The following is a 16,529-nucleotide window of genomic DNA, read 5'->3' as shown; positions in this document are numbered from 1 at the left end:
AAAATATAAATCAACAATAAAATGATTTAATACTTTGTACAAATAGTAAACATTCAGTAAAAATAATCTATTCTTAATATTATAATAAACATTCAATAACAGGCTTTCAGTTTAGAAGGTCGTTGTGGATGTCTTTCAATTCCAATTGGGAATGATCTGACTACAGGAAGAGGGCATTTTCACCCACATTAAAGTTTTATCCATTGATTCGTATCTTCAGGGATGGTGATGGTTCATATATTGAACATCTCTTTTAATTAAATACTGAATATTATATATAAACATATATTTTATTAATTACCTCCTTATTCTATTGAAACTTAAAGGAAATTGTAAAGGTTGAGGCTTTCGTGAAATTAATACATTTTCAGTTAAAATATTAAGTTACTAATGATAAGTATTCATAAAAGATATAAATTAACAATAATAAATTCTTTTACACTATACACAAATAATAAACACATTCAGTAAAAAATCATTTTTATATTATAAAAAATAAAAGTATTCAATAACTGGTTAGTTAAATAAACACTTTAATTAATCTAGTAAAAAATCAGCACAATTATTAGATTAAAACTTCCCTTTCGTTTTAGAAGGTCGTGGTCTACGTTTTAATTCCAATAGGAAATGATTTGACTTCAGGAGTAGCTGTATTCTTCTTACTATTGCCCTATCCACGATGTGCTTGCAAATACTTTTTTTTAAATATTTGTACATAATTACATTCTTTTATTCAACGATTCGTGTCTTCAAGGATATTGTTAGTTCATACATTGAACATCAATTAATTAAATGCTAAATATTATATATAAATATTTGATTAATTATCTCCTTATTTTATTGAATGTTTAAGGAAAGTAATACATTCTCAATTAAAATATTAACTTATGTTAGACTATAAAATAATAAACACATTCAGTAAAAATAATTTATTTGTATGTTGTAAAAAATATTCAATAACTAGTTACTTAAATAAACGCATTAATTAAACAAATCAGCACAATTATTGGATGAAAACTTCATTTTCTATTTAAAAGGTCGTGCTCAAAGTCTTAATTCCAATGGGACTTCAGGAATAACTGCATTCTTACTGCTCAGCCCTATCCACGATTTGCTTGCAAAGACTTTTTTACATAATTACATTCTTTTATGGTTCGTGTTTTCAAAGATGGTAATGGTTCAGACATGTCTTAAAAATGATAAAGACCCAGTAAAAATAATAAATATTAAGTTATAAATGTTAAGTCTTTGGTGAGAATAACAAATTAATAATAAAATTTAAAAAACACTATATAAAAATAATAAACAATCAAATATTTAAAAAAAAATAACAGAATAGTTACAATACTAAAAAAATTTGCACAAATATTGGACTGAACATGACCTTATTAGAAGGTCGTCCTCGACAATTTGTAATTCCAATTGTAATTTATTTGACTACAGAAGTTGCAAACTTCCTTCTTATATCCACAACGTGCTTGAAAATTCTATTTTTTAATTATGGATAAATACATTCTCTGTTTCATTGATGTGTGTCTTCAGAGATGGTTTTGGTCCATACTTTGAATCTTTTAATCTTAAACTCAAAAAGAGATTATCAAAATTTTACTTTTAAGAATCTAAACAGTTTAGGAACGTCAATTGCTGAGTGCTATTTTTACTGGGCGAACTTTTAAATGAGACTGTTAATCACATATATTAAACTTTTTCTTTATTTAATTGCAAAATAATTTTGAAACTATGGGATTTATTGGAACCCAATAAGAATATGGTATTTGCAGTTAGTCAGTCACAATTCGTTGTGAAATAAGATTATGGGTACTAGGTATAATTTTTTCAGCCGATAACTGGAAATTATCGAATCATCAATAGTTGTTTTCCTAGAATCATGTCAGACAATGGACACAGCGATATGTGTAAGAACTTTCTAGAACTACTTGTGTGTGTGTGTTTTATACCGAGGTTAAACTTCCACTCGATCACTAGACAACACGGCACACACAAATTATAAATAACCCGTTTCCCAGTAAGTTCGCCAACTTCGACCGAACCGTGTCCGGACTCTCTCTGCCGCATCAATTATCCGCTCGTCCCAATAGTTCTGGATCGCCGCCGCGTTCATTGTTCGCATGTTAATTTTGCGCCGTCGTCGTTGTCACCGTCGTTTTATTTTATTTTATTATTATTTTGGCAATCACACCTCAAGGTCCCGGCCACCGTCTGCCTGCGACTCTTTGTCTCTCGGCTCGCATCCATTGTGTGTCGTTGCGTTCGCGGTTCGTGAAATCGCGTCCGTGCGGTTGCGGTTCGTTCACCTCCTCCACGGGACGAAACGCGTCCGCACCTCTCCCGTTTTGATCCCGTTTATTGTTCTTTCATTCTTTGAGTGGGAGGAGGAGTGACGACGCGAACGACGGTGAAAGTGGGGTAATTGAGACAAACGGTCCGTGTTGCCCGGACTTATTTTTGCGGTGACCCACTAAAGAAGGGTTGCGTCTCCCGGGGGATGTTTGGACGTCCTAATTTTTCGACGGCACTAACATAAATAAGTCGGCTTCAAAAGCCGCTGTTTATTTTGTGGTCGTCACGTTTCACTCCGATTCGTTTGCTTTGCTGCTCTTGCTGCAAGTGAAGGGTACTTTCATTGCAATTATGAATTTACGACAATTGTTATTATTTTCCTGGAAATCTATCGATAGACCGTTTCAAGCATAATTGACTCTCTTTTAAGTTAATTAATGGACTGCACTGTTTGGTTTGTAATAGGGAAACTGCCGTTTTATAATTAAAGGAAATCGATTTGGAGGTGGAACGTGCATTATTCATTTTATTGTCAATTAGCATACAAAATGTCATCTCAATAGTACTTAAGGACCAATATTTTATTCATGGCGATTTTTATTGACCACTTGGGAAATTATTGCGTTTCATTCTTTATATGAAATAATTACTAGGAAATTTGTTATGAAAATCTGAGAATAACATCATTAAATCCTGGGTAATAAACAACCTGATATCCTATTCAATTATAAACAGAAATTGTTTTTCCTCTATGAATCACAAGAGTTCTTCACAAATTCGATATCTATAATAAATATCAGATAAATATTTTTATTGAAAGAAGCATTATTCAATGTGTCTTTCTGCATTTTTGAATTTTTAAATAAATTGCATGTAAAACACTCACACTCACTCATCTTAATCTGTTTTTGAAATATAATATAATAACACATTGAACTTATTACATATTAGTTATTGCTTCTCAAAGCCATATTTAAATTAATTTTATTAATAAAAGATTAATACTTACTAATAATTATCAGAAATTAAAACAAATTTCTAAAATTATTTTATCAAATCTTAAAAATATGTTAGAAAAGAATTTAATAAATATTTTAAATTTTCGACTATATCAAAAAATAATTTTCAAGAAATTTTCTTCATTTATTATGGTTACTGGTCTTTTAGAGCTTCAGTTTCCAACGTCCCCTGTTTCCTGAAATCTCTGCAATATTCTGAGAATACTGTATAACTGTTTCATTACAAATAGGCTTTTCATTAGTTTTACTTACTACTAGAACCGGTTAACTTATGTGTGGTAAACTATTTAGTAAAACAAACAATTACTGTCTGTACAACCACTACGCTATTCAAGACATTTTCTTCAATTATTATTCTTATTGGACTGACCCTCCTATTTTCTAAAATCCTTTGTATTCTTATCACTGTTGCTTAGAAATTATTTATGGTAAACTAATTAATAAACATTTAGAATTTACCATTACATCCAAAACAATGTTCAAGGAATTTTCTTCATTTGTTATTGTTCCTAGTCTTCCATGCCTTCTTCAGTCTCTAACCTACCTCATTCTCATTATCAGAAATCTCCACAGTGGTCTCGTAACTGTGGTTTTTCAAATTGGCTCTTTATTAATTTCACTTACAATTACAACCTGAAAGCGTATTTATGGTAAACCATTTAATCAACATTAAGATTTCTCGATTATATACAACACAATGTTCAATTAATTTTCTTCAATTGTTATTGTTGGGGTCTTCGAGGCCTTCGTCAGTCTAACGCTCCCTGTTTCTTGAAGTCATCGTATTATTCTCATAATTGTGGTATTACAAATTAGCTTTTCATTAGTTTTATTTACAAATAGAATCAGTAAATTTATTTGTGGTGAACTATTTCTTTCAGATCTTCATCGGATTCTTTTACATTAATCGATTGTTGCTAGAGTGAACCGCAACTCTGTTGTGTTATCTGGATTAAACTTTCTTTATTACCAATATTATTATATTGTAATTAATCATTACTGAAAAAAATATTAAATAAAAATAAACAAAAACATTATGGACAAATAAATAATAAAGTAAAATAAATATATCTATGTAAAATAATATCTCATTGGTTAACATTTAAAAAGACAAATTTAAAATCAGAGTATTAATAAGAATCGTAAATCGTTAAGTGTTTAATTGAAAATGTTCTTTAGCATCTCTCCCAATTTTTTAAAATTAATTTACCAATTCTTAAAAATTACTTGGAGAAACATTTAAAAATACCTGTAAACGTATTTGTGGTAAACCATTTAATCAACATTTAAATTTGTCGATTATGTACAACACAATGTTCAATTAATTTGGAAGACCATCGTCAGTCTAACGCCTCCTGTTTCCTGAAATTACCGCAGTATTCTCATAACTGTGGTATTACAAATTAACTTATTAACTTTTCATAAATTTCACTTACAAATAGAACCAGTAAATTTATTTAGTCATGAAATTTTCATCATAGATTGTTGTTATTTTTATCAGCAACTATGTTGTATTATCTAGATTCAATTTTCTTTATTAACAGTATTATTATAATTAATCATTACTGGTTGTTCTTTATTAAAAAAACTATTTATAAACAAAAAAATCAAGAAAAACAATATTTTGAACTTAAATAAGCAAGAACATATAAAAAATAATGGATAATAATAATCATTAGAATTCTCGAGCGTCTTCAATGTTTAATGCCTCTCTTCTAGCTACGTGAAATCTCCGCAGTGGTCCCGTAACTGTGGTTTCACAAATTGGTTCTTTATTAATTTCACTTACAATTACAACCTGTAAACGTATTTGTGGTAAACCATTTAATCAACATCTAGATTTCTCGATTATATACAACGCAACGTTCAATTAATTTTCTTATTTTGTTATTGTTGGTGGTCTTCCAGACCTTTGTCAATGTAACGCCCTCTGTTTTCTGAAATATTTTCATAACTATGGTGTCTCAGATTAGCTTTTCATTACACTTAGAAATCAAACCAGTAAATTTATTTGCGGTGAACTATTTAATAAAGATTTAAAATTATTAGCTATTACATGGAAATAGGTTTTAATTTTCTTTATTACATAGTTTTATTATAATTAATCATTACTGGTTGTTCATTATTAAAAATCAATATATTAAAAAATTTAACAATTATTTTGAACTTAATTAACCAAAAAAAGTAAAATAATACATAGGGAAAATAATGATAGAGAAATCATATTTTGTTTTAAATGAAATTTTTATCGAACATTCATTAATAAGTCTTAAAAAAGACAAACTTAGAAACAAACTATTAATGAGAAACGTAAATGTTCGTAATAAAACTTTATTTTCATTTCTTACATCATAACTATAAAATATATATACATTTTTAGTTCAACCAAAATATATTAAAAGTTTAATTGATACTGCCATTTTTGGAGATTTTTTGGACATATTTTGGGAAAATACAAAAATTCTTAATCAATCTCGATATGATTTTCAATTGATAATTATCAAGGCATAAATATCACGATAATTATGACACAACCCTAATGTATATTGACGGTTGATATTAACTGAAAACAATTCCGATTATTCTTGCCGTAGTCTGCAACGAAAACCTCAATAAACAACATCTTAATTTCAATCAAATCCGACGATAATATCGAGTGACTGTCGTTCTCTTTGAAGTTCGACTTGGACTCGCCCCCCTAAGGCCCCCACAACGGGAGATAAGCACAAGGACAGACGGAATCGATAGTTTCACTTATGGGGGCGCCTTTCGATTCAATAAAAGATGCACGAATTACCGGGAGACGATGGAACGGGGTGGAGAAAACAACGAAAACGGATCGTTATGTCGTTGTAAGGCCGAGATAATTGAACGCAAATTGCATTTTACATACAATGTCATCGTCAGGATGTGTTCATGTGGCTCGGCGCACATCCCGGTGCAATATCCGTGGTCAGTAATCGATGCTTTGGTTCGTGTCTTTATCTGGTACACGTGGGCGTCGCGGGTGACGTGTGCTACGTGAAGTCTCACGGTAAATGTCAAAGTTGCATCGCTGACGATTAACTACGCTTAAAAGTGTGGCCGTGTGGGCGATAGAAACGTGAGGGCCGTCAATGGCACTTGATTGAAAAGAAAATAAAAGTTTCGTCGTTTTGTTATCCGTCATTATTATTGAATGTCCCATTCTATTTTTATCGCTAACGCTCCCGACACCATAACTTTTTTGTGCTTGAGGCCGCCTGATGGATTATTGGATAGGATCGGGTTCTGACAGATTCGATATTCTCTATAAATTTCCAAGAATATTCAAAATGTTTCTCCAGATTATTATTAAATTTTGTATTCAAAACTATTATTTTATATAATTTAAAGACACGTTGCATAGTTTAAATAATTTGTAAATTGTCTAATAAAACTAATAAATACTAACTAATATTTTTAAACTAATCAACAAAAACAGTATTACGAACCTAAATAATTAAGAAAATAATTTGATAATACGACGTACGTTCTTTTTCAAAAATTAACATTACATAAAAGACAAACTGGGATTATAATCTGTTAATTAATTATTAATAGTACGAAATATAGAAGCTATAATGAGAGTTCTTTTGTATTTGTTACATAATAACAACTACTTGTACAGTAGTGGTCATAATTATATGAACTTTGTGAAAATTAAAATAATTTAAGAATACAACGTTATATCAGAGCATATGTATAACATATTATTTACTTTCCTTTATCCTTATCATTGTATGACAAAAATAAATATTTTTCTTAAATGAATCTACGTATAATTATTGGTTTTGAGGTGGACACTTTTATTTTTCCTTACTTCTTAATATTTTCTGTTACACTTTTGTTTTATTATTTCGACGCATCTTCGTGGCATATACTCAAACCATTTTGATTAATATGAGACATATCTATATTTCTGTAAACCTCCTGAAACGCCCCAAAGAGTTCATTTAAATTTGGATAGATTGACCTTATTTGCCTGTCCGCATGATCATACTATAAGTTTCCGATAGGATTGAGAATTGATGTCTGTGCCATCCATGTTTTGTTCTCACAACCAGTCAGTGACCATCTTAGACTTGTGTTTTGGATGTTACCACATTGCAAAATATTCCGTAGTGGTATGGTTTCGGCAATATTTAATTTTTTTATACATAAAACGCTTCATACGTTGAGACTTGTGTGAACTGATACTTGGAATTATTTTGTTTTTAGCTGTGCGAATTATGCATTTATCCGTTTTTGTGGAGGTCTTCCATACTCGTCCAGAATTTTTAGTACATTCCTCTTGCTTAATAACTTTATATTATTTGATAATTTGAGGAACAATTGATTTTGAAGAACTCCAATTACTCTTTATTCTCCTCAAAACGCTGAATTATAATTTTTTTCAGAACTAATGCCAATATATTATCCCGATTCATTAAATTCAAGATAAAATTACTTTTTAACTTACCTGAATTATCATTTTTTTCAGAACTAATGTCAAAATATTGTCCTGATTCATTAAATTCAAGATAAAATTACTTTTTAACTTACCTATACCTCTACTAAACGAAATGTTCCTATAATTTTGTCCAATGCAAAACAAAGAAAATTTACACAATTCAGTATAGACAACCAACAAGAACACAATTTCTTGAAAATGATAATAATAATTTTTTTAAAATAATAATAAGTTTCTATAATTATGGCCATCACTGAATATAAATATTTAAACAAGCCAGAATATATTTTCAAAATTAATAATAAAAGTGTTTTATTTAGTATGGATATTTTTTCCTCGGAATACTATTTTTGAATTTTTTTAGATAAATTTTAAGGGAATGCAATAATGTTTGATCTATTTTAATAATCTAATTTGGACTTGATTATTTTAATTAAGGCATATAAATATTGAAATATTGATATAATTATCAAGATAAGTGAATAAATTGGTCCGTATGGACGAATAAAAGTAATTTCTAAACAATTTACGAAATATAGACAATATACCCAAACGTATCTGTATCAATTTTGATATAATAATCACTTGAGAATTATCAAAACATAAATAAATATTACGATAAAAATCAAGATAAAAGAACTCTAATATATATGATTTAAAATAATTTGTATACAATTTATGAAATATGAACAAAATGCCCAATTCAATTTTGTGATAATCACTTGAGAAATATCGCGACATAAATATGACGATATTCAAGATAAGAGATCCTTTATTAATGGGAATGTTTTAAGTTAATATATGGAAAAGTTACGTAATATTAAGAAAATATCCAGTTCAATTTTTTTACAATATTGTAATGTAATTATCATTTGAAAATTATCAAGATACAAATACCACCTTGATTATTATAAATGAATTAAATTAATTTCTGGTCAACATATACGTATATGTTAACAAAATATGTTGGATATAATTGTTACGGTAATTATCGACTCCTAAATCCGGATAAATTAACTCTGTTTAGTATAGATAAATTAAAATAATTTCGAAGAGCATACAAATCTGAATCAACATTTATTTTTTATAGAGAAATTTTAGCGTAAGCTTTTAATTATCTACAGAAATCAAAAATTGAAAATGAACATGAAATAACATTCATTTTATTTTACACATTTGATAAAATATTAACGTGAAAAATCATAAACCGTGAAAGATCGATATTTACATGTAGCTTTAAATTGAATGGATTCGCTTTTTAACGAGTATGATGGAGAAAATCGATAGAATCCGGGAAATATATATATCGCAATCCTCATAATTCCCTTTTCATGTAAAAAGTGGAGATGCTCGAGTTTGAATGAAGTCCTCTTCAATTCCGATTCATATTTCGACCATTCAATCAGCTTGGAACCGTCCGCGAACGCTCCGAGCGCTGAATGGAACCGTCAAACTCACAATGGTCATCACATAAACCGTCTGCATGTGCTCGTCAAAGAGGAAGTCGAAATTGATCCGACACAATCGCTTAATTCTCAAGACTTGCGAACGGTCGCAGCGACGTGTACCGTCCGTACAATGGCGCTGCGACCGGACCGTTAAACCCGGACCGGGGTCCTCGTTAAGCCGAACGCAGCGATAAAACGCCGCCTCGGGCCGGGAGACGGGCGCGAGCAACATCGGACCAGTCTCTCATAGTATACGAAACGTGCATACGCATACATACATGCAGAGAACATTGACACCACCCGGGGGTCGGCCGGACACACCGGGCGCAAGGTGTCCGCCGCCGCGCCGTGCTAAGAGCTAACGACCTTCGATTTGCAGCAGCCGCCGCCGCCGGTTCGCCGAACCAAATCCTAAAATGAGGGGCCTGAATAATGAACGGGGTTGTTCGGTTACCGGCCGCTGTTCGTCGTCTGCCTGCTTAGGGAATGATTGACGAATGATTGCTTGAATTAAATATTGATACATTTTATGCATTAATTACACACTTTTTTCTATTTTAGTCCATCCTACAACAATTACATGAATCTCTAATTAAAGTAAAATAAACGACACTAAACTTGGTAAAAGTGTTGAACAGATCATACGTACAAATATTGATTTATATACAGTGTGACTCATTGGAAAACGGGACACCCGACACCATACAATTTGTGTTTTTTGTTCAATTTTGACAAACCTACAATCAAAACTACTAGATTAAATAAATAATTGGTGTAGTTAGATTTTCTAAAAAAAATTAATAATATGATTTCTTCAATTTTCATGTCGAAAAAATAACCCTTAGGGCTAGGTTTGGGTTAAAAAATTGTCTACAAAGAACATATTTTCATGCTTTACAATTGAAAAAAAAGTTTGTCAGAATCGGACAAAAATACAAATTTTATGCGGGTGTCTTACTTTTAAATGGGCTACACTGTTTATGTGTGAAGGGGTAAAAAACAAAAGGGTCTAAATGATAACGTAGTTATGGAACTACTGGATAATTAATGTTATCTCTTAGACCCTTTTTATTTTTAACCCTTTATGTTCTTCCTCATTCACATACTGGAACAATGGATTATTAAATTAATTCAGATGTGCCTTAGGCCTTTTTACATTTATATTATTATTTCCTTATTAAAACAAGCCCGAGAGTCAGAGATTTTCATATTTACAATTTTTCTTTTTAAACAGTTTGATTACATAATTTAAATTTACTTACGTCCAAACGAAGCATCTAATTAAGTATGTGTTCCTTTATGACTGCTTTAATTTTCTTTTGATGAATGTGTTTAAGAGAGTTTAAAAGTTTAATTACCGCTTTAAGAAAGCCAAACACAATATACATTGTGTAACAAATTGTTAATGACACGTTACAAAGAAATGTAGTATTTTTGTTTCCTGATACCTGAGCAGTGCTCCCATTTATTGCACAATTATTAAAAATCCGGCAGTGGAGTTTAAAGCAGTCTCCTAGTTACTTTCGTAAATCTTGTAATGTTTTCTGCCATTGGTACATAATGTTTGTTGTAAGTTCATGAGGACTACCACTAACATTTCTATGGTTTTGTTTCAGAACGGTGATTTATGTATCAGTATACTCCATCCACCAGTCGACGATCCACAGTCCGGTGAGTTGCCGTGCGAACGCTGGAACCCAACGCAAAACGTCAGGACAATCCTGCTCAGCGTGATATCTTTGCTCAACGAGCCCAACACTTATAGTCCTGCAAACGTTGATGCCTCTGTCATGTATAGACGCTGGAGGGACTCCAAGGGCCGCGATAAAGAATATGAAAACATTATTAGGTATTTTTCTGTTACGGTTTTTTAACTACTTTTATAAACTAAATGATAATACTTTTTATAATTGATTTTTCAGATTTTCCATTTTTGTTTATATTTATATTTTAATGAATAATATCTTAAAATTGCTTTTTGTATTATGCTACTGATAACTTTTAATAGTAAAAAATCTGATTAGATTATGATTATAAAAGAAGATATTTTGCATGAAAAAATGTGTACGTCATTGAATTTCGTATTCAAATACAAACAAGTATATACTACACTTCATAAAAAATATGAAAAGAATTAAAAAACACTCTTCAGATGAATTTATTCCATTGACCTGTAAAACGATGGAATAAAAATTAAAAAAACTTAAATCAGACAGGGAAGTATTAGTTCTGACAATTAATTGAGTGCTTATTAAACTAGAGTGTAGAAAAAAGTGTGAAAGTCTTTTTATAGGATACGTTTTTGACTTGGAAAAAGTATGGACTATTATTTAATTTGTGGTCATTTGGACTACTTACTTTGTGAGAATGAGCCCAATGTGACAAAAACGTTAAATATTACTTTGTTTCGATGATTTGGTTTATATTCCACACTCAAGGTGGTGTTGACAATCGACTAAAGCCAGGAACTCCACGAAAAAACACTTCCAAAATAGACAACATTATAAAAAGGCTCTCCCTCAAAGATTCTCACAAAACATTAAGATAAATCACGGAGGAAATTTCGATAATTTATTATAGGTGGTAGGAGCAGAACAGTGAGAAATTCCCTTATTGATGCGTGACTACATGACCGTGTTGCAGTTAAAAAAACACTGCTATAAAAGAAAAACAAGGTCCCGTCTGACATTTGCAAAATCTCACTTGTCTTGGATTCCGGAAAAATGACACACTATCCTTTGGAGTGACGAAAGTAAATTTGTTCAAATTTGCAACAGATTAGGGAAAACATTAAATAACATTCGTAAATAAATACCATACTATTTTCCACCATTGTAAATGTATTACACAAAATAAAAGGAACTTATTTGTCTGATTGACCTGATATTCTTAGTTATTTTTGATATTGATAACTTGATCAGAAAAAATAAATTCATGTTTGCTTTTGTAAGTATTCAAAATTATTTCGTGAAATTTAAGGTCTATAGATAGGTTAAATTGTAGTGCCAAAAATGTGACAATTCATTTTTGTGTGATGCACTGTATTTGCTAATGATCATACATGTTTGAAAACATTTTAACAAGCAGAAATATGCTTGTAAGGACTAATGTATCTCATATATTTTGGCACTCCATTCCATAATAAAGTAGATTAAAAAAAATAAATTGATTAGAAGAATGTGATCTTGAACTCTTAACACCAGCTCCTTGGCTGCAATATTTTTTTTTATAAAATCTAAGGATGCTAAATTCAATGGAGAAAAATTTTATTTTTATTATCTGCTATTGTTCATAAAAATATAAAAAAATAGGTCCATCTTGAATGTATCACATTTGTATATATTGTATTAATTAACTAATATTATTTATAATTTTCCAGAAAACAAGCGATGGCGGCTCGCGCCGAGGCCGAACGCGACGGTATCCAGGTGCCGCTAACACTGGAAGACTATTGCATCAAGACAAACGTGAAACCACAAGCCGCCGATTCGCAGGTCGAAATGACAGATTTCTACGACGACGACTACGACGAAGATTATGATGATCTATCGGCGGGCAGCGATTACGATGGGGAAGAAGACGACAACGACAGCGGCAACGGCGAATCGTGATGTCGTCGCGCTATTTTACTTCTCCCCCATGTAAATACAAATTAAGAAACGTCTGCAGTCCCTTTCTCAAGCTTTACGTTCAATTTTATGTACATGTTTTTTTAACGCGGCGTATCTTGGATACAAGGCGTAACTTTCTCCCCGTCATCATATTTTTATTGCAATATTTAGTATATACATTAATTTTTTGTTTACTCCTTTGGTTTATTCTTTTCCGTCTTCAAATCAACAATCACCTGTAATCCGAATAAATCGTCAATTTGTATTGATTCCGGCTAGAGGGTAACAAACCAGTACCGTAATTTGAATGTGCAATTTAAGATTTTTTTTTATTTATATACAACTGGTTTGAGAGCCACTATTATTAACTTATTTTATTTATATACAACTGGTTTAATAACTGGTGACCCTTTTCCCCCAAAATCATACAGTTGATTTCACATAGAAACTTGCACGTTTGGAATGTTTAGCATAAGTTGTTGATTTGGTTGAAGTCTTGAATAGCCAAAAAAAAAATCTTTTTAGAAGAAATATTTTTTTACATACTATATAGAATGTAGTCTATACTAGATTATTTGTTTCTTTTTATACACAAGTCAGATCATTAAACATGCGAATTTTGTGATCGTTTTTTATTTATCGACTTATCGTTCGCGACATGCAGCAAATTTTACTTCATAAACTGTTAAGTTTCATATGCCACATGATATAGAAAACTATGGACGTATTTTACTAACCGATCTCAATCTATTGGAAGCGATTGTATTGTAAAAGATTTTTCATGTAAATAATGTTTACCTCAAAACGTCATACTTGTACATAGTTGGAATCAAGCAGCTCTTAATGATAAATAACAAAACTATTGTTTTTTGAGTAGATCTTAAAAATAGGTTTTATTGATAAGTTTGCTTATTTGTACATATTTTATAGAATTGTGTATTTATTTAGACCTAGATTATAATTTAATTGAATACAATAAAAAAAAACCAAAAACATTTATGAATGTGAATCAACAATTGATAATAGAATTGTCGTAGGACTCCGACTCAAGCCACATCGCATTTATGTCCAGACAGTTTGTCGTTGCGCAATGTGTGGCTTTGGGCGGTGCGTTAGTAAGTCAATTCAGTGAACATTTTATATAGCTTGATCGTTGATTTTGTTCTACTTAATGTTATTTTCATATATCGGATTTTGTTCGCAGTTTGCAGTAATAGCGGGTTTCTTGCCTTACAAAACTATGCCAATGTTCTATATCATAATTGTGTGGGATTATACTATTCCGTTTAATAAATGTTTCAACTACACTCCTCCGTTTTATTTTCACTCCTGTCCTATATAAAAATGTGAAAGATATTTTATAAATATAATAACAATAGTAACAATTACAATAGCGTAAAATTTTGATCAATTAATTTATATAAATCTAAAATAAAAGAATTGTATTAAATAAAGAATGCGAAAATAATAAATTTCAATAGTCACTATTATTTTGAATACACATTGTATCTATGTATCTGATAAGAATAGCAAAGACAAATATTTTCTAATAAATATCCAATTGAATCAATTTGATTCACTTTAAATCGGTTGTGTTCCGTTCATATTCGGTCGGACAATGTCACTATTCAAACATTGTATTTTAACAAAATAGAGTAATTAATTAATCACTATTATTATTGAATACTATATGCATCTATTATTCATTCTGAGAAGAATACCAGAGACAAATATGTTTCCAATAATAATCCAATTGTATCAATTTGATTAGTTTTTAATTAATCCAAATTAAAAGGATCAATAGTGTGAGGTTTTCACTAATTAATTTATATAATTCTAAAATAAAATAAATTTACAGAATAGAGAATACGAAGAATATAAGTCTCAAATAAATAGAGACTATTATTTTGAATACACATTGTACCTGTACGTATCATTCTTACTTCCTTTCATTTTAAAACCTCCATTATTGATTACCAATTAAAAGGACTAATTACGACAGCGTGAAGTTTTCACCACTTAATTTATATAAATTTATAATACATAATTTTACCGAATAAAGAACATGAAGAATAATAAGACTTAATTAATTAGTCACTATTAATTTGAATATACATGTATCTGTATCTATTGTTCTTAGCAAGAATAAAAACAAATATTTTTCTAATAAATATTTAACTGGATTTATTTTAAATCAGTTGAGTTCTGATCAATTTTGGTTGGATAATCTGATTATTCAACTTCTATTCATTCATTTAAATGATGCAAATTAAAAGGATCAATTATAACGATGTGAGGTTTTCACCAATTAATTTATATAATTCTAAAATAAAATATGAAGAATGATAATATTCCATTATTGATTTTAATGTTGCCAATTAAAAGGATTAATTAGGATAGCGTGAGGTTTCTACCACATAATTTATATAAATTTAAAATACATAATTTTACTGAATAAAGACCACGAAAGATAATAAGTGTTAATTAATTAATCACTATTATTTTGAATACGCATTATATCTGTATCTATTGTTCTTTCTGACAAGAATAACAGGGACAAATATTGTTCCAATATTATCTAACTGGATTTTTTTTAAATCAGTTGAGTTCCTTTAAGTTTAGGTCGGACAGTTTTATTATTCAAACACTGTTCACAACATAATAAAGTAATTAATTATTCACCATTATTTTGAATGCAATTTATCTATTTTTCTTTCCAATAAGAATACTAGAGACAATTTCTAATAATTGTCAAATTGGATCAATTAATTTCAAATCAGTTGAGATGCATTTGGTCGCAACATCTCAATATTCAAACACCATTATTTGAAATTAACAGTGCTACTTAAAAGAATCAATTACAATAACGTGAGATTTTCACCACTTCATTTATATAATATAAAATGAAATAATTTTATAAAACAAAAAATACAAAGAATAATAAGTTTTAATTAAATAGTCATTATTATTTTGTATATATATTGAATCTTCCTGACAAGAATAAAGGGATATATTTTTGTAATATTTATCTGACTGCATTCATTTAAAACACTTGAATTCCGTTCAGTATAGGTCGGAGAGTCTCAAACACTATGTTTGATTTGAACAGTGCAAATTAAAAGGATCCATTATGATAGTGTGAGATTTTTACCACTTAATTTATATAAATATAAAATACAATCATTTTACAGAATAAAGAAAATGAACAATAATAAGTCTCAATAAAATAGTCACTATTAATTTGAATATACAATGTACCTATATCTATTGTTCTTCCTGATAAGAATAACAGGGACAAATATTTTTCTTATAATCATTTAACTGGATTCATTTTAAATGAGTTGTGTTTCGTTCAGTTTTGGTCGAACAGACTCATTATTCAAACACTGTTCTTTGAGAATAAAATAATTAATGAGTCACTATTATTTTAAATACAACTTGCAGAAACTAACAGAAATCATAAATTAGTTGAGTTCCGTTCAGTTTAGGTCGAACAATCTTAATATTCTAACACTATTCTTTGGTATTAACGGTGCAAATTACCAGTATCCATTACAAAAGTGTAATATTTTCACAACATAATTTATATAAATCTGAAATAAAATAATTTTACAGAAAAAAAGTGTAGGCAAACAAATAAGTCTCAATCAAATTATCACTATTATTTTGGATATAAATT

General features: G+C 29.8%; 1 protein-coding gene across 1 annotated transcript in view; it reads left to right on the top strand.

Moving 5' to 3' along the window:
• The window catches only part of LOC109602819 (ubiquitin-conjugating enzyme E2 R2), a 32,451-nt gene extending 18,294 nt beyond the window's left edge, over positions 1-14,157 (top strand). The window contains exons 4-5 of the mRNA XM_020019263.2: positions 10,856-11,088; positions 12,619-14,157. Coding sequence (XP_019874822.1) covers positions 10,856-11,088; positions 12,619-12,850 — 465 coding nt within the window. The 3' untranslated portion in view covers positions 12,851-14,157. The remainder of the gene's footprint in view (positions 1-10,855; positions 11,089-12,618) is intronic.
• Positions 14,158-16,529: the final 2,372 nt, after the last annotated feature.

Source organism: Aethina tumida, chromosome 1, assembly GCF_024364675.1.
Source record: "Aethina tumida isolate Nest 87 chromosome 1, icAetTumi1.1, whole genome shotgun sequence".
Lineage (NCBI taxonomy): Eukaryota > Metazoa > Arthropoda > Insecta > Coleoptera > Nitidulidae > Aethina > Aethina tumida.
The sequence above is the reverse complement of the archived record's forward strand: the minus strand, read 5'-3'. Positions and strand labels throughout refer to the sequence as shown.